At 42.2% G+C, this 21,093-nt stretch overlaps 1 protein-coding gene across 1 annotated transcript in view; it reads right to left on the reverse strand.

The window, feature by feature from the left end:
- Positions 1-4,795: 4,795 nt before the first annotated feature.
- The window catches only part of ddx19a (DEAD-box helicase 19a), a 70,899-nt gene continuing 54,601 nt past the window's right edge, over positions 4,796-21,093 (reverse strand). Inside the window, exon 11 of the mRNA XM_078238582.1 lies at positions 4,796-7,367. Coding sequence (XP_078094708.1) covers positions 7,306-7,367 — 62 coding nt within the window. The 3' untranslated portion in view covers positions 4,796-7,305. The remainder of the gene's footprint in view (positions 7,368-21,093) is intronic.

The following is a 21,093-nucleotide window of genomic DNA, read 5'->3' on the forward strand; positions in this document are numbered from 1 at the left end:
GTGTTAAACCTCCCCCACCCCCTCACCTTGAACCTATGACCCCTCGTAAACGTCACCAGCGACCTGGGAAAAAGCTTCCCACCGTTCACCCTATCTATGCATTTCATAATTTTATACACCTCTATTAGGTCACCCCTCATCCTCCGTCTTTCCAGTGAGAACAACCCCAGTTTACCCAATCTCTCCTCATAACTAAGCCCTTCCATACCAGGCAACATCCTGGTCAACCTCCTCTGCACGTCCTTCTGGTAGTGTGGCGACCAGAACTGGGCACAGTATTCCAAATGCGGTCGAACCAACGTTCTATACAACTGCAACATCAGACCCCAACTTTTATACTCTATGCCCCATCCTATAAAGGCAAGCATGCCATATGCCTTATTCACTACCTTCTCCACCTGTGACGTCACCTTCAAGGATCTGTGGACTTGCACACCCAGGTCCCTCTGCATATCTACACCCTTTATGGTTCTGCCATTTATCGTATAGCTCCCCCCTACGTTAGTTCTACCAAAATGCATCACTTCGCATTTATCTGGATTGAACTCCATCTGCCATTTCTTTGCCCAAATTTCCAGCCTATCTATATCCTTCTATAGCCTCTGACAATGTTCCTCACTATCTGCAAGTCCAGCCATTTTTGTGTCGTCCGCAAACTTACTGATCACCCCTGTTACACCTTCTTCCAGATCGTTTATATAAATCACAAACAGCAGAGGTCCCAATACAGAGCCCTGCGGAACACCACTAGTCACAGGCATCCAGCTGGAAAAAGACCCTTCCATTACCACCCTGTCTTCTGTGACCAAGCCAGTTCTCCATCCATCTAGCCACCTCCCCCTTTTTCCCATGAGATCCAACCTTTTGCACCAACCTACCATGAGGGACTGTGTCAAACGCTTTACGAAAGTCCATATAGACGACATCCACGGCCCTTCCCTCGTCAACCATTCTAGTCACTTCTTCAAAAAAATTCCACCAGGTTAGTGAGGCATGACCTCCCTCTCACAAAACCATGCTGACTATCGTTAATGAGTTTATTCCTTTCTAAATGCGCATACATCCTATCTCTAAGAATCCTCTCCTACAACTTCCCGACCACGGACGTCAAGCTCACCGGCCTATAATTTCCCGGGTTATCCTTCCTACCCTTCTTAAATAACGGGACCACATTAGCTATCCTCCAATCCTCTGGGACCTCACCTGTGTCCAGTGACGAGACAAAGATTTGCGTCAGAGGCCCAGCAATTTCATCTCTCGTCTCCCTGAACAGCCTGGGATAGATTCCATCAGTCTTTATATTCCCTAAAAAACCTAACACTTCCTCCCTTGTAATGGAGATTTTCTCTAACGGGTCAACACTCCCCTCCGAGACACTCCCAGTCAACACATCCCTCTCCTTTGTGAATACCGACGCAAAGTATTCATTTAGGATCTCCCCTACTTCTTTGGGCTCCAAGCATAATTCCCCACTTTTGTCCCTGAGAGGTTCGATTTTTTCCCTGACAACCCTTTTGTTCCTAACGTATGAATAAAATGTCTTAGGATTCTCCTTAATCCTGTCTGCCAAGGACATTTCGTGACCCCTTTTTGCCCTTCTAATTCCTCGTTTGAGTTCTTTCCTACTTTCTTTGTATGGCTAGTTCTAATTGCCTGCGTTTGGCCCATATCCCTCTATACCAATCTGTCTAAATGTTTTTTAAAAGACAAAATTGTACCCGCCTCTACTACCACCTCTGGCAGCTTGTTCCACTCACCACCTTCTGAGAAAAAATTGCCCCTCTAGGCAATTTTGGGTGGATGGGAATGTGGAAATTAAAACAAGCCGATGAGCCATTATAGGACAGCAGAGCAGACTCGAGGGCCAAATGACCAACTCCTGTCCCTATTTTGTTTCAAATTTAAGGAAATGAGAGGGCAGCAAAAATTAGAGTAATAATGATGTCCCTAACCAAGTTGTTCCAGTACAGCTACAACACTAGCATCTACCTGATAGTGTGGAAAATTGCCAAGCTATGTCCTGTACACAAGAAACAGGACATATCCTATCTAGCCAATTACCGCCCCATCAGTCTATTCTTGATCATTAGTGAAGTGATGGAAGGGATCATCAACAGGGCTATCAAGTGGCACTCACCACAACCTGCTCCATTCCATGTCCAAATGCAGCAAGGGGGACACGGTGGCACAGCTGCCTCACAGCGCCAGGGACCCGGGTTCAATTCCAGCATCGGCTCACTGTCCATGTGGAGTTTACATGTTCTCACCGTGTCTGCGTGGGTTTCCTCCGGGTTCTCCGGTTTCTTCTCACAATCCAAAAATGTGCACGTTAGGCTAAATTGCCCCTTGGTGTCAGGGGGACTAGCAGGGTAAGTACATGGGGTTACGGGAATAGGGCTTGGGTGGGATTGTTGTCAGTGCATGCTTGATGGGCCAAATGGTCTCTCTCTGCACTGTAGGGGTTCTAAAAAAAAGTCTGGAAAACATTCATCTCCAACAAGCGAAGATCCAACCATCGCCACCTGACATTCAATGGCATTACCATCACTGATGGGAACGGATGCGGGAAGTCAGAGGGAAGTAAAGTGGGGACAGAAACAAAAGGCAGTAAGGGGAAAAGTAAAAGGCAGAGAAACCAAAGACAGAAATCAAAAAGGGCCACGGCACAGAGTACAGAGACTGTGCAGAACTCAGTGAATGGGTCCAGTAAGGCTCAGAGAAATAAAACACAGGGAGAGTGTACAAAACATGACATGGTCTGAGAAAGCAGGGCAGAGAGCAAGGGAAGTCTAGATTAAACTGCATTTATTTCAATGCAAGAGGCATGACAGGCAAGGCAGATGAACTCAGGGCATGAATGGGTACATGGGACTGGGATATTATAGCTATTACTGAAACATGGCTAAGTGTAGCAGGACAGCAGTTCAATGTTCCAGGGTACAGATGCCACAGGAATGATAGAACAGGAGTTAAGGGGGAGGGACAGTTGCATTTTTGATTAGGGAGAACATCACGGCAGTACTGAGAAGGGACATATCCGAGGGTTCGCCCAGACTCTATACGAGTAGAACTGAAAAATGAGGAAGGGATCACTTTGATAGGGTTGTACTATCGACCCCCAAATAGTCAGCGGGAAATTGAGCAGCAAATATGTAAGGAGACTATAGATAGCTGCAAGAAAAAATAGGGTGGTAACACGAGAGGACTTTAACTTTCCCAACATTCCCATAGCATTAGGGGCTTGGATGGAGATAAATTTGGGACCAGTAACCATAATTCCATTAGTTTTAAGATAGTTATGGAGAATGATAGGTCTGGTCCAAAAGTTAAAATTCTAAATTGGAGCAAGGCTAATTCTGATGGTATTAGACAGGAACTTTCAAAAGTTGATTGGGGGAGTCTGTTGGCAGGCAAAAGGACAGCTGGTAAGTGGGAGACTTTCAAATGTGTGTTAACCAGGGTTCAGGGTAAGCACATTCCTTTTAGAGTGAAGGGCAAGGCTGGTAGAAGTAGGGAACCCAGGATGACTTGGGATATTGAGGCCCTGGTCAAAAATGAGGCATATGTCATGCATAGGCAGTTGGGATCAAGTAGATCCCTTGAAGGGTATAGAGGGTGTATGGAATAGAATTAAGAGAGAAATCAGGAGGACAAAAAGGGACATGAGATTGCTTTAGCTAGAAATTGACTGCATTCCGAAAGGGTACACAGCAGGCAAAACAAATTTTTCATAACAGCAGCTGCGCGACATGTTTTTTCTAGACATGCTTTTTCTAGACAGAGAGACTGTGAAAAACATTTCCAATAACGAGACAAGAATTGAAGTACAGTTTGGAACTGTGTTCAGTTTTCAGTTTGTTTGAGATCCTGTTCAAGCTCAGTTCAGTTCTGAAAAGTCTCCTATTCCTTGTTACAGTCAGGAGCCTTTGGATGGTTCTGACTTACTTACTTGGATAGGTACTCAGCAAATGTTAGAGAAAAGCCTAATCTAACTCCTTGCTAACTAAACAACTGACTCCCCAATATAATCAGACTAGTTTGCGATCCAACCCTGGATAACTTCCACTATTGTCCACCTGACTTCCCACCTCCTCCCAACTTGCTCCCTCCACCCAATTTCCCCAATCTCCCCTGACCCAATCTGACTAGCCCAGACCTGACCATCCCACATAACCCAACTCCCCTCCCGTCCGAATCGGAGTACTCCAGGGCCCAGCTGCCACCTTACCTCCTTATCCACTTACCTCATTCCCCCAAAAAGGGCAATAGATTGTCTTTCCCTGACGAACAGTCGTTCCATTTCTAGAGAAGCCAGAATCAGAATTCTCAGCCAGAAATTACGCTCTGAAGATCTGGGCCATTATCTAGTGAACAAAGCCAATATTTACAGTAACCACGGTCACTGTTCCATTGGATGTTTCTATTATAAATGTAAATATTAAAGCTTACAATGCGCAAATGTTGGCACAAAAGTGTCACAACAGGAAGTAAATTTTGAAGATTTGAAATTCACCAAATACACAATTTTCAATAAGATACAGATTAAAAGAGGCCGTCTATATAATCATTACTATTGTAAGATTTGTGGAATGGGTTAGATGAACAAAACTCAGGCATAGGGCACAAAGGAAGTTTAACAATTATTGCTGACTTTTAGGTAAGATACAAAATATAAAAACACACCATTCCAACCATCTTTCCCCAAGGGGAAAAAATAAAGGGTTAAAGTAAACTCAAGGAGATGGAGTAGATAATGAGTCATAGATTCATGACAGTTAAGAAAAACCCAAAACAATTGACGTACTTACTCTTTATTCCAATTAGTACAGAAGAATAATCTGGAAGCCAATCTGCAGCAATGTTAGTTTTGTCCATTGTAAGGGCTGCTGACAGATCTTTAATAATTTGTAAAATAATAGGCATTTCAATCTCAAATTATCCATGACTCTCAAAGCACTCATTCATTTCTGCAGTTTAAATATTTCCAATTACAATCCAGTTCACAACCAAATAAAAATGCACTGCGTACAAATGCATACACCCTATTGTACAAAATTCAATACACAGTAATTTAAGCTGCACAGTCATTTCAAGATAAAGCTTTAATACAAATATTTGAAGAGAGGGCATTTTGTCAAATTCTCCTAAAATTTTAGGTACAATCTCAAATTAGTTTCTTTTTTACTTGGTAAAAGTTTAATTTGTTCCTGTATTTGAACAGAATTTTACAGCCAATATGTTGCACAAGAATAAGTATTTCATTTTCTCAGACTGTTTTTTTTAGATCTTTTTGCCAACAAATTTTAACAGTTCCAATGGGAGGAGTGATTGTTAACCAGTTTCACTCAATGCAAAGCTGCAACAGTCACCAATTGAAAACATTACTTGAGAATATAAACTGTAGCATTTTCAACAGCTGGCCATAAACTGCAAATAATCTTTTGCCAATCCAGGAATTCCCTTTTTAAATAGAATCACTATGCTGTTCAAGATAGTTGCTTCTTATTACTAATTTTTTTTAAAAGCCAGTAAAGCTGGTATATTGCAATGGGAACTACCTCAAAGTAATTGCTGAATATATGCAATGCATGAAGCGCATTGAGGTTCAAGGTAGGGACTCCATTCACAAGCACAACGACCCAAACTCTGGTTGCTAGCTTTCAAATAGAAATATAAAAATGTGCATATCCCAATTCATATTTAAGGAACAATACATTGTTAACTTTCATGAAATGGTTTTAAAATGGTTGGTCTGTTTATAAACATATTTGATAGGAATGCTCACCACTCATTAGATTTGGACATTGCATAAATGGGAAATAATATGATGGTGAGTTGATGTTCACTTGTAGAAGTCTAACTAGATTCTTGTCTTGCACCTTGATAAATTTAATTGGTTTCACTAGCCACCTTCCTGGTACAGTGGAATAGTGTGTGGCAAAGATAGTTTCACTAATCAATTAATACCTAAGAATAGAATGTAAAAAAATCATGTTTAATGTAACAGCACAGGTCTAAAAAGCTATATCCAAGTACAAAATACTGTGAATAATCTCTGCTTACACTCACTCATTAGAGCGTGCACAAGCATTTTCAGCATAAAGTAGATACAAATCTAAGGGCTGACAATGATACACATCATGTGTAGATACATAACTTATAAACAGTGATATTCAGAGCCTGTTGTATAGAATATGTTCATAATGCAGTTATCCTGAAATCACCTGTTAGCTCTGAAGAAAATGAGCAAAGCATTTTACATGCTGATCTAATACTACTTATTTAAAGGGTATTTTTATTCTGATTTATATCCAAATTCCTCATTATTCAACACAATTTCTTGAGCCCAGCAATGCTACTTTTCCCGTAACGCCATGGAGATATTAAGTGAAAATTAAACCAGATTCTGAATTCATAAAACTTCTCAAAGAAATTTCTTGCTACCATTTTAATAATAACTGTTTAAACAATTGCTATTTGCGATTATTTAAAGTACAGGGATGATTGTTAGTGATTTTTGATTTCCTATAATAAAGTGATTTGTCACAGAGAAATTTTGTAAAGGTTGGTGTGGCAGAGAGTGGATGTTTATTCTCTTGTTGTTTACATCAGTCTGTAGTCACTTCAGGCTGAGACTATGTTGGAAAGATATCTTTATCCAGAAGGTTGGACAGCATGGGTAAACAGATTAAAAATAACTGATCCAGGAGAAAATGAGCCTTAAATAAATCACCTCTCTGAAATAAAATTAATTAAATCATTAGTCAACGACCAAAACTACCGTAATTGAAGTGCCAATTAAAATCCAATACATTTTATAGCGCATACTAATACATTTTTGTTTCAGATCTATTGTTTTAATTAGTTTCAGTATCCATTTCACTTCACACAGATCTATACCTGTTTGTAACCCACTAAAAATGCAGTATACCTAAACTGAAAGGGAAATTTGCTTACTTAACATTCTTACAACTCCCACCCTTCTCTGTTGTTTGGCAATTTAAATTTTATTTTTATTTTTAAAGTTAACTAAGACAAACTTCATAAAACATGTTTAAATGTTTTATGTGTAAACGTTTTCCTGGCATGTTTATTCACTCCTTGAAGGAAAAATACAAAATTTTACAGTCCAACTGCAAAGTTTGAAATGAGGTAAATTGAATATAATTTGATTCTGTCAGTCTATTCTCAAAATTGGCCGCAGAATAACCCAATGGGATTCCAAGTCCAAAAGTCCAATTGCAGCTGGGCAGTGCATGTTGTCACAGGGTTGAGAAGGGTTTAAACTAGTTCGCCTGTTGTACTTCAGTTAGTGATCCTTTCAATCTCATCAAGGTCATCGGTATCAAGCTTTTCAATCCGCTTGTCTGAAAGAAAAATATTCCACTTAAAAAGTAAATTCTTACAAGGATCTTCTGTTAATATTGAAATACAAACATTGAATCACAGGCCAAAGACTGAAGATAGAACTTGCCCTGTATAAATGGGCCTGGCATGTGAGTCATTCATCTACCACATCAAGGAATGTTTAGTTATTTTTAAGTAAATTATACTCACGTAACAAATGCATTAATTGCACACTCTTTACAATTGCCTACCTAGGTGTGCTGCACATCTTGTAAGGCTGACTGGTATTTACAGGTATTTCTCATGAAATGACACAGAGCATGTGGCTCTGCAGCTTCAACTGGCAACCTCTGGACAAGTAAATGTCATGATGCAGATTATTGTGTGTCCTGCAACCTGTTGGGACTGTAACATTAGAGATTTTTGAGGCCTGCAGCCTTGTGTGAACCACATTATGTACATCAGCAATACAGCATTCCCCATTAGCAGTCCAACAGTTTGAGAGAGTACTTTAATACAAAGAACAATACAGCACAGGAACAGGCCCTTCGGCCCTCCAAGCCTGCACCAATCATGATGCCTGCCTAAATTAAAACCGTATGCACTTACGGAGTACATATCCTTCCATTCCCATCCTATTCACGTATTCATCTAGTTGTCCCTTAAATGCCACAATCATACCTGCTCCCACCACCTCCCCAGGCAGTGCACTCCAGACATTCACCTTCCTCTGTGTAAAAAACTTGCCTCGCACATCTACCTTAAACCTATGTCCCCTAGTACATGACTTTTCTACCCTAGGAGAGAGCATTTGACTATCCACTCTGTCCATGTCACTCATAATCACTCAACCTCTGTCATTCCAGTGAGAACAAACCAAGTTTGTTGATAGAATGTTAGCATTGACTGGCAATTTTATAATATTTCCATACTCACTTTTCAAGCACGTGTCTGCATTCCCAAACAGATGATTGTTAAATATCTTCTATAAGCTGGATGTTATTGCTCCCATCGATCGGTTTGGATAATTTTAAAAATTCATCCAGAATGGTCATGTTGACAATGAACCAGAATATGTATTTTACTTTGGCAAGGACATTAGGCCATACTACCTATTAACTCATTGATTTTCTACTGTTTGTAGACAAAGAATGATCCTCTTATAAGAACATAAGAACTAGGAGCAGGAGTAGACCATCTGGCCCCTCGAGCCTGCTCCGCCATTCAATAAGATCATGGCTAATCTTTTTGTGGACTCAGCTCCACTTACTCGCCATAACCCTTAATTCCTTTACTGTTCAAAAATTTATCTATCCTTGCCTTAAAAACATTCAATGAGGTAGCCTCAACTGCTTCACTGGGCAGGGAATTCCACGGATTCACAACCCTTTGTATGAAGAAGTTCCTCCTCAACTTGGTCCTAAATCTGCTCCCCCTTATTTTGAGACCATGCCCCCAATTCTAGTTTCTCCCGCCAGTGGAAATAACTTCCCTGCTTCCATCTTATCTATTCCTTTCATAATCTTACCTGTTTCTCATTCTTCTGAATTCCAATGAGTCTAGCCCCAGTCTACTCAGTCTCTCCTCATAAACCAACCCTCTCAACTCCGGAATCAACCTAGTGAATCGCCTCTGCACCCCCTCCAGTGTCAGTATATCCTTTCTCAAGTAAGGAGAAAAAAATTGTACACAGTACTCCAGGTGTGGCCTCACCAGCACCTTGTACAGCTGCAACATAACCTCGCTGTTTTTAAACTCCATCCCTCTCGCAATGAAGGACAAAATTCCATTTGCCTTCTTAATGACCTGCTCCACCTGCAAACCAACTCCTTGTGATTCTTGCACAAGGACAATTTTTTACCATTTAAATAATAGTCCATTTTGCAGTCTTCCTACCAAAATGGATGACCTCACATTTACCAACATTGTACTTCACCTGTCAGATCCTCGCCCACTCACAGACTATCTATACCCCTTTGCAGACTTTCAGCGTCCTCTGCACACTTTGCTCTGCTACTCATCTTAGTGTCATCTGCGAATTTTGACACACTACACTTGGTCCCCAACTCCAAATCATCTATGTAAATCGTAAACAATTGCGGTCCCAACACTGATCCCTGAGGCACACCACTAGTCACTGATCACCAACCAGAAAAACACCCATTTACCCCCACTCTTTGCTTTCTGTTAGTTAACCAATCCTCTATCCACGCTAATACATTACCCGTAACATCGTGCACCTTTATCTTATGCAGCAGTCTTTGGTGCGGCACCTTGTCAAATGCCGTCTGGAAATCCAGATACACCACATCCACAGGTTCCCCATTGTCCACTGTGCTTGTAATGTCCTCAAAGAATTCCACCAAATTAGTCAAACATGACCTGCCCTGCATGAACCCATGCTGCGTCTTACCAATGGGACAATTTATATCCAGATGTCTCGCTATTTCTTCCTTGATGATCGATTCAAGCATTTTCCCTACTACAGAAGTTAAGCTAACCGGCCTATAGTTACCTGCCTTTTGTTTACCTCCTTTTTTAAACAGTGGCGTCACATCTGCTGTTTCCAATCTGAGGGAACCATCCCAAAGTCCAGCAAATCTCTTCTGCACTCTTTCTAGTTTAATAATATCTATAATAGGGTGACCAGAACTGTACACAGTACATCCTTGACCCTAGCACCAGGGAGGCAACATACCATCCTGGAGTCTCGTTTGCGGCCACAGAAACGCCTGTCAATTCCCCTTACAATTGAATCCCCTATAACTATTGCACTGGCACACTTTTTACCCTCCCCTCTGCACCAACCGTGGTGTGACGAGTTTGGCTGCTGCTGCTCTTCCGAGAGAGGTCATTCCCCTCAACAGTATCCAAAGCCGTCTATCTGTTTTGCAGGGAATGGCCACAGGAGGTTCCTGCACTACCTGCCTGTCTCTCTTGCTCTGTCTGGTGGTCACCCATTCCCTTCCTGCCTGCGGAGTCTGTGCCTGCGGTGTGACCACCTCTCTATACGTACTATCCACGATACTCTCTGACTCGCAGATGCTCCAGTGTCTCCAGCTGCCGCTCCAGCTCTGAAACTTGAGTTTCCAGGAGCTGCAGCTGGAGACACTTCCTGCTGACCCAGGGACTGAACTGTCCCCAGCCTGCCACATGGAGCAAGAGAAGCAAACCACGGCTTGGAGCTCTCCTGTCATGTCTTACCCCTTTAAATTAAGATTTTGAAAGATTATATCCAATTTTCTACAGTCCTTCTTTCCTGCTCCTTGTTAAAACCGAGTATAACCTTTTCAAACTATAAACCACGGAAATTACACAGAAACGCTATTGTAGTGTACAACAACAACAACAACAACAATGCCAAGAGCAAAAAGAAAAAACATTTGGTTTTCACCCAACTCCAAAAGCACTCCTTTCAGTCAGGCAGCACTCACCGTGCAGTCAGTCTTCCTATAACTGGCTCACTGCTTCCTACACACAATGACACTCTGCTTCTGGACCCATCTTTTGAATTTTACTTCTTCCACTAGTACCCCATTTAGCCTTGTACCATCATTCTTTTTGCCACTTAATCTCTCTTGATCTTCACCCAATGACTTTTGCCATTGTTTTCCCTTACCACCCTGGCTTTCGCTGCAACTGTGGTTGTTTAACAATTGCTGATCTAAGCTTCCAGTTCTGATGAGAGGTCATCAGCACGACTATTAACTCTTTCTCTCTGCCTGTGAGGATTTTCAAAAAAATAGTTTTAAATGTCTATCTCTTCCTGTTGTTGACTTTTGATTAGTTGCTATAATATCCGTATTCTTCTGTCTGACCACTTATTGCTTCTATACATCCTTCCATCTCCTTTATTTCACATGTCCCCAGTGTCTGTGTAGATGCCACATATGGCCCTTTCCTAATGCGCACATTTCAGTTATTATTTTTAAACTAAAGGCCTAGGAGTATACAGGATGATGGGATGAAGCAATGTTAAGCTAAGTGGGGATGGAGAGAAGCTGTCAGGAATATGAAGATGCTCAGGAAGGAAGGAAGGCCACTAAACAGCATTCTGAAGTCAGCTGAAGAGAGGAAGGCATTTATTCTGATTAACCAATGAGAAGGAATGGAGACATTTACAAAAATTAAGCTGCCAGTAAAAGCAACTTGAGCTTGCAATAATTTTTAAAATTCATTTCCAGGATGTGGGTGTCGCTGGCTAGACCAGCATTTATTGTCCATCGCTAGCTACCCTTGAGAAGGTGGTGGTGAGCTGCCTTCTTGAGCCGCTGCAGTCCCTGCGGTGTAGGTACTGTTAGGGAGGGAATTCCAGGATTTTGACCCAGCGAGGGAGGGAATTCCAGGATTTTGACCCAGCAACAGTGAAGAAACGGCGATATAATTCTAAGCCAGGATGGCGAGTGACTTGGGGGGGAACGTTCAGCTGGTGGTGTTCCTAGGTACCTGCTGTTCCTGTCTTTCTAGTTGGTTGTGGGTTCAGAAGGTACTGAGGTGCTGCCTAAGGAATGTTGGTGAGTTTCTGCAGTGTATCATCTTGTAGATGGTGCACATTGCTACCAATATTCATCTGTGTTAGAGGGGGTGGAAGGGGTAGCAATGAAGCAGGTTGCTTTGTCCTGGTTGATATCAAGCTTCGAGTGTTGTTGGAGCTGCACTCACCTAGATGAGTGTTCCATCACACTCCTAACTTTTGCCTTGTAGATAGATGGTGGACAGGTTTTGGGCAGTGAGGAGGTGAGTTACTTGCCGCAGGACTTTTAGCCTTTGCCCTGCTCTTTTACTCTTGTAGCCACAATATTTATATGGCTCATCCATTTCAGTTTTTGGTCAATGGTGACCCCGAGGATGTTGATAGTCAGGGGGAGAGAGGGGGAGTCAACGATCTAATGCCATTCAATGATCCTCTCTTGTTGGAGAGCAGTCCTGTGTTGTAGCTTCAGGTTGACACCTCATATGCTGGTGTTGCCCCTGGCATGTCCTCTTCATAACCAGGCTTAATGGTAATGGTAGTGAGTGTAATATGCCAGGCCATGAGGTAACAGATTGCAGTTGAGTACAATCCTGCTGCTGTTGATGGCCCACAGCACCTCATGGACGCCCAGTCTTGAGTTGCTGGATCTGTTCAAAGTCTATCCCATTTAGCATGGTGATAGTGCCAGACTATGGAGGGCATTCTCAATGTGAAGATGGGACTTCATCTCCCATGTGACTGTGCAGTGGTCACTTCTACCGATACCGTCATGGACAGATGCATCTGCAGCTGGCAGGTTGGTAAGAATGAGGTCAAGTATGTTTTTCCCCTCTTGTTGGTTCCCTCACCACCTGCCGCAGTCCCAGTCTAGCAGCTATGTCCTTTAGGGCCTGGATAGCTTGATCTGTAGTGGTGTTACCAAGCCTATCTTGGTTATGGACATTGAACCCAGCCCAGAGTACATTTTGCACCCTTGTCATCCTCGGTGCTTCCTCCAAGTATTGTTCAACATGCTAGAGTACTAATTCATCAGCTGAGGGGGGACGATACGCGGTGTACAAAGGCTGTAATGAATCTAGTCAAGGCGAAAAGCTTACAAAAGGTTCAGGGAGCTAGGTAATGTTAGAGATCTTGAAGAGTATACGGCTAATAGGAAGGATCTTAAGAAGGAAATTAGGAGAGCCAGAAGGGGTCATGAGAAGGCCCTGGCAGGCAGGATTAAGGAAAACCCCAAGTAATTCTACAAGTTTTCACTCAGAGGGTGGTGGGTGAGTGGAATCGGCTGACGTCGGTGGTGGTGGAGGCAAACTCGTTGGGGTCTTTTAAGAGACTTCTGGATGAGTACATGGGATTTAATGGGATTGAGGGCTATAGATAGGCCTAGAGGTAGGGATATGATCAGCGCAACTTGTGGGCCGAAGGGCCTGTTTGTGCTGTGGCTTTCTATGTTCTAAGTATGTGAAGAGCAAGAGGATAAGACGTGAAAGAATAGGACCTATCAAGTGTGACGGTGGGAAAGTTTGTATGGAACCGGAAGAAATAGCAGAGGTACTTAATGAATACTTTACTTCAGTATTCACTATGGAAAAGGATCTTGGTGGTTGTAGTGCAGACTTGCAGCGGACTGAAAAGCTTGAGCATGTAGATATTAAGAAAGAGGATGTGTTGGAGCTTTTGAAAAGCATCAAGTTAGATAAGTCACCGGGACCAGATGAGATGTACCCCGGCTACTGTGGGAGGCGAGGGAGGAGATTGCTGAGCCTCTGGTGATGATCTTTGCATCATCAATGGAACCAGGAGAGGTTCCGGAGGATTGCGGATGTTGTTCCTTTATTCTAGAAAGGGAGTAGAGATAGCCCTGGAAATTATAGACCAGTGAGTCTAACCTCAGTGGTTGGTGAGTTGGTAGGTTGAGAAGATCCTGAGAGGCAGGATTTATGAACATTTGGAGAGGTATAATATGATTAAGAATAGTCAGCATGGCTTTGTCAAAGGCAGATCATGCCTTACGAGCCTGATTGAATTTTTTGAGGATGTGACTAAACACATTGATGAAGGAAGAGCAGTAGATGTAGTATATATGGACTTCAGCAAGGCATCTGATAAGGTGCCCCATGCAAGGCTTATTGAGAAAGTGAGGGGGCATGGGATCCAAGGCAAAGATTGGTCATAGATGGGTCATATTCTGCATGGAGGTCGGTCACCAGTGGAATGCCCCAAGATCTGTTCTGGGACCCTTACTCTTTGAGATTTTTATAAATGACCTGGATGAGGAAGTGGAGGGATGGGTTAGTAAGTTTGCTGATGACACAAAGGTTGGCGGTGTTGTGGATAGCGTGGAGGGATGTCAGAAGTTGCAGCGAGACATTGATAGAATGCAAGACTGGGCGGAGAAGTGGCAGATGAAGTTCAACACAGATAAGTGTGAGGTGGTTCATTTTGGCAGGTCAAATAGGATGGTGGAATATAATATTAATGGTAGGACTCTTGGCAGAGTGGAAGGATCTTGGGTCCGAGTTCATAAGACTCTCAAAGCAGCTGTGCAGGTTGAGGCTGTGGTTAAGAAGGTGTATGGTGTACTGGCCTTCATCAATCGAGGAATTGCGTTTAGGAGTCGTGAGATAATGTTGCAGCTATACAAGACCCTGGTCAGACCACACTTGGGAGTACTGTGCTCAGTTCTGATCGCTTCATTACAGGAAGGATGTGGAAGCCATAGAAAGGGTGCAGAGGAGATTTACAAGGATGTTGCCTGGGTTGGGGAGCATGCCTTATGAGGATAGGTTGAGTGAGCTCGGCCTTTTCTCCTTGGAGAGACGAAGGATGAGGGGTGACCTGATAGAGGTGTATAAGATGTTATGGGGTATTGATCGAGTGGATAATCAGAGGCTTTTTCCCAGGGCTGAAATGGTTACCACAAGAGGACACAGGTTTAAGGTGCTGGGGAGTAGGTACAGAGGAGATGTCAGGGGTACCTTTTTCACTCAGAGGGTGGTGGGTGCGTGGAATGGGCTGCCAGCAACGGTGGTGGAGGCGGATTCGATAGGGTCTTTTAAGAGACTTTTAGATAAGTATGTGGAACTTAGTAAGATAGAGGGTTGTAGGTAAGCCTAGTAATCGCTAAGGTAGGGACATGTTCGGCACAACTTTGTGGGCTGAACGGCCTGTATTTGTGCTGTAGTTTCTTTGCTATGTTTCTATGTAATCAGCAGGCGGTTTCCTTGCCCATGTTTGACCTGGTGCCAGAGTTCATGGGGTCCGGAGTCAATATTGAGGACTCTCAGGCCATCTCCCTCCCCACTGCATAGTATTGTGTTGCTGCTTCCTCTGCTGGGTCTATCCTGTTGCTGGGACAGGACATACCTGGGAAAGGTGGTGATGATATCTGGAATGTTATCTGTAATTAATACAAATTAAATCCCAGCCTTACAACATAGTAACAAGTCATTGAAGAATTTCCCTCCCACCAAGGCTTCAGAACATCATCTATGATCCCAGTTGCTGTTACTACTGGATGGGAAGGTTCCAGAATGGAATCCTGGCTCAGGAGATCGTAACTTTTACTTTATTTCGAAAACTGGAAGAAGAAAGTCACAGGACTGCCAATTAATTTAAGAAAAAACTATTTATTAAACATGAAAAGTTTGATTCCAATACAATACTCCTTCACTACTCCCTGCCTTCACAAATGTACACAGATTTTAAGGATAACACCTTGAAATCAATGGCCAATGCCACTCAATCTCCTCGCATTGTCCCCAGTTGAGTGTCACATGAATGTCTCCAAACTTCACTTGCAAAAATCTGTTTTAAAATCTTCTTTCAAACAATTATTTCAAACAGTTGTTTTCATTAGGAATCCACCTCCAGGTTCTCCAACTCTTTCAGTGTTCCTTTGTCTTGAATTTGACACAAACTCCAAGATCCAGCCATCGATTACTCCACACTTATTTCAAGTCATGTTCCATAGGCTGTAGTAAAATCTCACAAACCCTAGAATCACTTCAGATATCTGAGTTATCACTAGCCAACTTCCTCTCAGTTCTGTCTCCACTGAACAGTACTGTGTTCCTCCTGTTCCACTTCCTATTTGTGTCTTTAACTTGTGGAAACTTCTCTTCATTTCTTTAGCTTCCTCAACTAGCTGTGCTTTAGATTTCTGGCACTGACTTAACCATTACTCCATTGTATGGCTTTTCATCTAGCAGAGGTGAGAGAGATGTTCCCTCTCTAACTGCCTGCCACTAACTGCCATGAATTCAGTAAAGTGAACACAAAAAGCCTTCCTACCCTAAAGGTGCCCCTGGTTGCTAAGCAATTGCTCTTTCTTTCTCCAAGATGGATTTACTTTTCACACTGTAAACCTTTTTAAACACAGTAACATAATTTAAACTGACTAAAACTCCCAAACATTCAAACACCTTTGTCTAACATGAATCTAACTAGTTTTACTCTTCTTACTCAGAATCTCTAAATTAAACCCACTTATATCTATCTATACCCATTTCTAATATTCAACAATACAAATATAAATTATTTAAAACTAATTCTATTTTCCTGACAGTCAGGACTTCATACATACTACATATTTTATTTAGAAGTCATTTTACATCTACTAATTATTGGACCATAATATGGTAGATTTCTTCATTATGATGGAGAATGACAAAGTTAAGACTGAAGACAAGGGTCCTGAACTTGAGGAAAGCTAACTTTGATGGTATAAGATGTGCAAAGGATACTTGAAGGGTTGACAGTGGAAAGGCAATAGGAGACATTTAAAGAACACATGGATGAACTGCAACAACTGTCCATCTCTGTCTGGCACAAGAGTGAAATAGGAAAGGTGGCTCATCCGTGGCTAACAAGGGAAATCGGGGATAGTGTTAAAGCCAAAGAGGAGCATATAAATTGACCCGAAAAAGCAGCAAAACTGAGGACTGGGAGAAATTTTAAATTCAGCAGAGGAGGACAAAGGGTTTAATTCAGAAGGGGAAAATAAATTGCAAGAATACATTAAAACTGACTGCAAAAGCTTCTATAGATATGTGAAGAGAAAAAGACTGGTGAAGACAAATGTAGGTTCTTTACAGTTAGAGTCAGGTGAATTCACAATAGGCAACAATGAGATGGCAGACCAGCTGAACAAATACTTTGGATCTGTCTTCACTAAGGAGGACACAAATAACGTTCCAGAAATACTAGGGGACAGAAGGTCTAGCATGAAGGAGGAACTAAAATAAATCGTTATTAGTCAGGAAATTGTATTGGGGCCTGATGCACTGCATCCCAGAGTACTCAAGGAAGTGGCCTTACAATTGTGGATGCATTGGTGATCATTTTTCAGCATGCTACAGACTGTGGAAGAGTTCCAGTGGGTTAGAGGGTAGCTAATGTAACCCCACTTTTCAAAAAAGGGAGGAGAGAAAACAGGGAATTAAAGACCAGTTAGCCTGACATCAGCGGTGGGGAAAATGCTGGAGTCAATTATTAAAGATGTAATAACTGAGCATTTGGAAAGCAGTGACAGGATTGGTCCAAGTCAGCATGGATTCACTAAAGGGAAATCGTGCCTTACAATCTTCTGGAATTTTTTTTGAGGATGTGACCAGTAGAGTGGACAAGGGTGAACCAGTGGATGTTGTGTATCTGAACTTTCAGAAAGCTTTTGACAAGGTCCCACACAAGAGATTAGTGAGTAAAATTAAAGCTCATGGTATTGGGAGTAATGTATTGACATGGATAGAGAACTGGTTGGCTGACAGGAAGCAGAGTGGAAATAAATGGGTCCTTTTCAGAGTGGCAGGCAGTGGCTAGCGGAGTACCGCTGGGACCCCAGCTATTCACAATATACATTAATGATTTGGACGAAGCCATATCTCCAAATTTGCAGGTGGGTGGCAGTGTGTACTGTGAGGAGGATGCTAAGAGGCTGCAGGGTGCCTTGGACAAGCGGGCTGAGTGGGCAAACACTTGGCAAAAGTAATAAAATTTGGATAAATGTGAGGGTTATCCACTTTTGATTTGATTTAATTTATTATCGTCACATGTATTAACATACAGTGAAAAGTATTGTTTCTTGTGCACTATACAGACAAAGCATACCGTTCATAGAGAAGAAAACGAGAGAGTGCAGAATGTAGTGTTACAGTTATAGTGCCACTATGGTGGCAAAAACTGGAAGGAAGATTATCTGAATGGTGGCAGTTTAAGAAAAGGGGAAATGCAACGTGACCTGGGTGTCATGGTGGAACAGTCGCTGAAGGTTAGCAAGCAAGTACAGTTGGAGATGAGGACAGCTAATGGCATGCTGGCCTTCATAGCAGGTGGATGAGTATAGGAATAAAATGTCTTGCTGCAATTATACAGGTCTTGGTGAGACCACACCTTGAGTTTTGTGTGCAGTTTTGGTCTCCTAGTCTGAGGAAGGACATTCTTGCAATTGAGGGAGTCCAGCGAAGGTTCACCAGACTGATTCCTGGAATGGCAGGACTGACATATGAAGAGAGACTGGATCGACTGGGCTTGTCCTCACTGGAATTTAGAAGAATGAGTATCTCATAGAAACATATAAAATCCTGATGGGACTGGACAGGCTAGATGCAGGAAGAACGTTCCCGATGTTGGGAAAGTGCAGGGGTCACAGTCTAAGAATAAGGGGTAAGCCATTTGGGACTGATATGAGGAAGAAGTTCTTCACTCAAGAGTTGTGAATCTGTGGAATTCTCTACCACAGAAAGCTGTTGGGGCCAGTTTGTTAGTAATGATCAAGAGGGAGCTAGATATGGCCTTTGTGGCTAAAGGGATCAAGGGGCATGGAGAGAAAGCAGGAGTGTGATACTGAAAGTGCATGATCAGTCATGATCATATTGAATGGTGGAGCAGACTTGAAGGGCCAAATGGCGCACTCCTGCTCCTATTTTCTATGTTTTCATGTTTTCAGATCGAATAACAATTCAAAATGCTAGCTCAAGTAACATCTGGAGCATTTTCTTACTTTTGCTCATCACCCATCCTACATGCTTAGCACTGACTGTAAATGCCTTACGCATTACATTGTTCAGTTTCAATGACAATTAGGTTGGAGGGAATGGCCTAGTGGTATTATCACTAGACTATTAATCCAGAAACTCAGCTAATTATCTGGGAACCCGGGTTTGAATCCCACCACGGAAGATGGTGGAATTTGAATTCAATAAAAAAAAAATCTGGAATTAAGAATCTACTGATGACCGTGAAACCATTGTCGGAAAAACCCATTTAGTTCATGGTTAATGTCCTTTAGGGGAGGAAATCTGCCGTCCTTACCTGGTCTGGCAAACATGTGACTCCAGAGCCACAGCAATGTGGTTGACTCTCAACTTCCCTCTGAACGAGGGCAACAAGGGATGGGCAATAAATGCTGGCCAACCAGCAACATCATGTCCCATAAATGAAAAATAATTATATCATTAAACGGGTAATGGGCATTTATACACCGATGAATGGAGCTATTATTTGTTCATTTGTTTTAATCAAAATAGTATAAATGGAGATAGCTGAGACTGGTAGGTTGGAGTAGTTTTGACTGTGAACTAAAGTCTCTCCACAAAGAAAGCTACTGTATCTTAGTTTTAACTTCACCTACTGGCATGTATTCAGTTAACACTGACTAACCGGCAGGTTTCAGTGCTTTCTGCTTACTTTTGATTGATATTTTGATTTTTCTTTTGTTATTTTATTTTGATTATGTGATGTGACTTTAAGCGAGTTGGATGATGGCTGTTTTAGTGGACAATTATTATTCTGCTTCTAAGGTGCAGCTGCATCTCTGAGGTTTAATGGTAAAGGCCAGCAGAATCTCAAATTAATTAAGAGTTTAATTATTCTTTTGGCTGCACGTTGGAATCGAAGATGATTGTTAAATAATAATCTGTACAGTTTAGATTTCATAGTTATTGCTATTTTAACATCACTGTTAATCCAATTTGAAACTGTAGACTTTTTGCTTATGCTAATGAGATAATTTCTTAGATCAGGAGTTTCTTCAGGGGATCAAGTGAATCTCTTGAAGAGTATAGGGGGTGTAGAAGTAGAGTTAAGAGAGAAATCAGGAGGGCAAAAAGGGGACACAAAATTCTTTTGGCAGATAAGGCAAAGGAGAATCCAAAGAGCTTCTACAAATACATAGAGGGCAAAAGAGTAACTAGGGAGAGAGTGGGGCCTCTTAAGGATCAACAAGGTCATCTATGTGCGGATCCACAAGAGATGGGTGAGATTCTAAATGAATATTTCTCATCAGTATTTACTGTTGAGAAAAGCATGGATGTTAGGGACCTTGGGGAAATAAATAGTGATGTCTTGAGGAGTGCACATATTACAGAGAAGGAGGTGCTACAAGTCTTAAAGCGCATCAAGGTAGATAAATCTGCGGGACCTGATGAGGTATATCCCAGGACGTTGTGGGAGGCTAGGGAGGAAAGGGAGGAAATTGCGGGTCCCCTGGCCGAGATATTTGAATCATCGATAGTCACGGGTGAGGTGCCTAAAGATTGGAGTGTGGCAAATGTTGTGCCTTTGTTTAAAAAGGGCTGCAGGGAAAAGGCTGGGAACTACAGGCCAGTGAGCCTCACATCTGTGGTGGGTAAATTGTTGGAAGGTATTTTGAGAGACAGGATCTGCAGGCATTTAGAGATGCAAGGACTGATTAGGGACAGTCAGCACGGCTTTGTGAGTGGAAAATCATGTCTCTCAAATTTAATTGAGTTTTTTGATGGGGTAACCAAGAAGGTAGATGAGGGCAGTGCAGTTGATGTTGTCTACATGGACTTTAGCAAGGCCTTTGACAAGGTACCGCATGGTAGGTTGTTGCATAAAGTTAAATCTCACAGGATCCAGGGTGAGGTATCTAAATAGATACAAAATTGGCTGGTGGTTGTAGAGAGTTATTTTTCAAACTGGAGGCCTGTGACCAGTGGTGTGCCTCAGGGATCAGTGCTGGGAATACTGTTATTTGTCATTTATATTAATGATTTGGATGAGAATACAGGGGGCATGGTTAGTAAGTTTTTAGATGACACCAAGATTGGTGGCATAGTGGACAGTGAAGAAAGTTATCTCCAATTGCAACGGAATCTTGATCAATTGGGCCAGTGGACTGACGAATAGCAGATGGAGTTTAATTTAGACAAATGCGAGGTGATGCATTTTGGTAGACTGTACTAGGGCAGGACTTACTCAGTTAATGATAGGGCGTTGGGAAGAGTTACAGAACAAAGAGATCGAAGCGTACA

This window comes from Mustelus asterias, chromosome 22, assembly GCF_964213995.1.
Source record: "Mustelus asterias chromosome 22, sMusAst1.hap1.1, whole genome shotgun sequence".
NCBI lineage: Eukaryota > Metazoa > Chordata > Chondrichthyes > Carcharhiniformes > Triakidae > Mustelus > Mustelus asterias.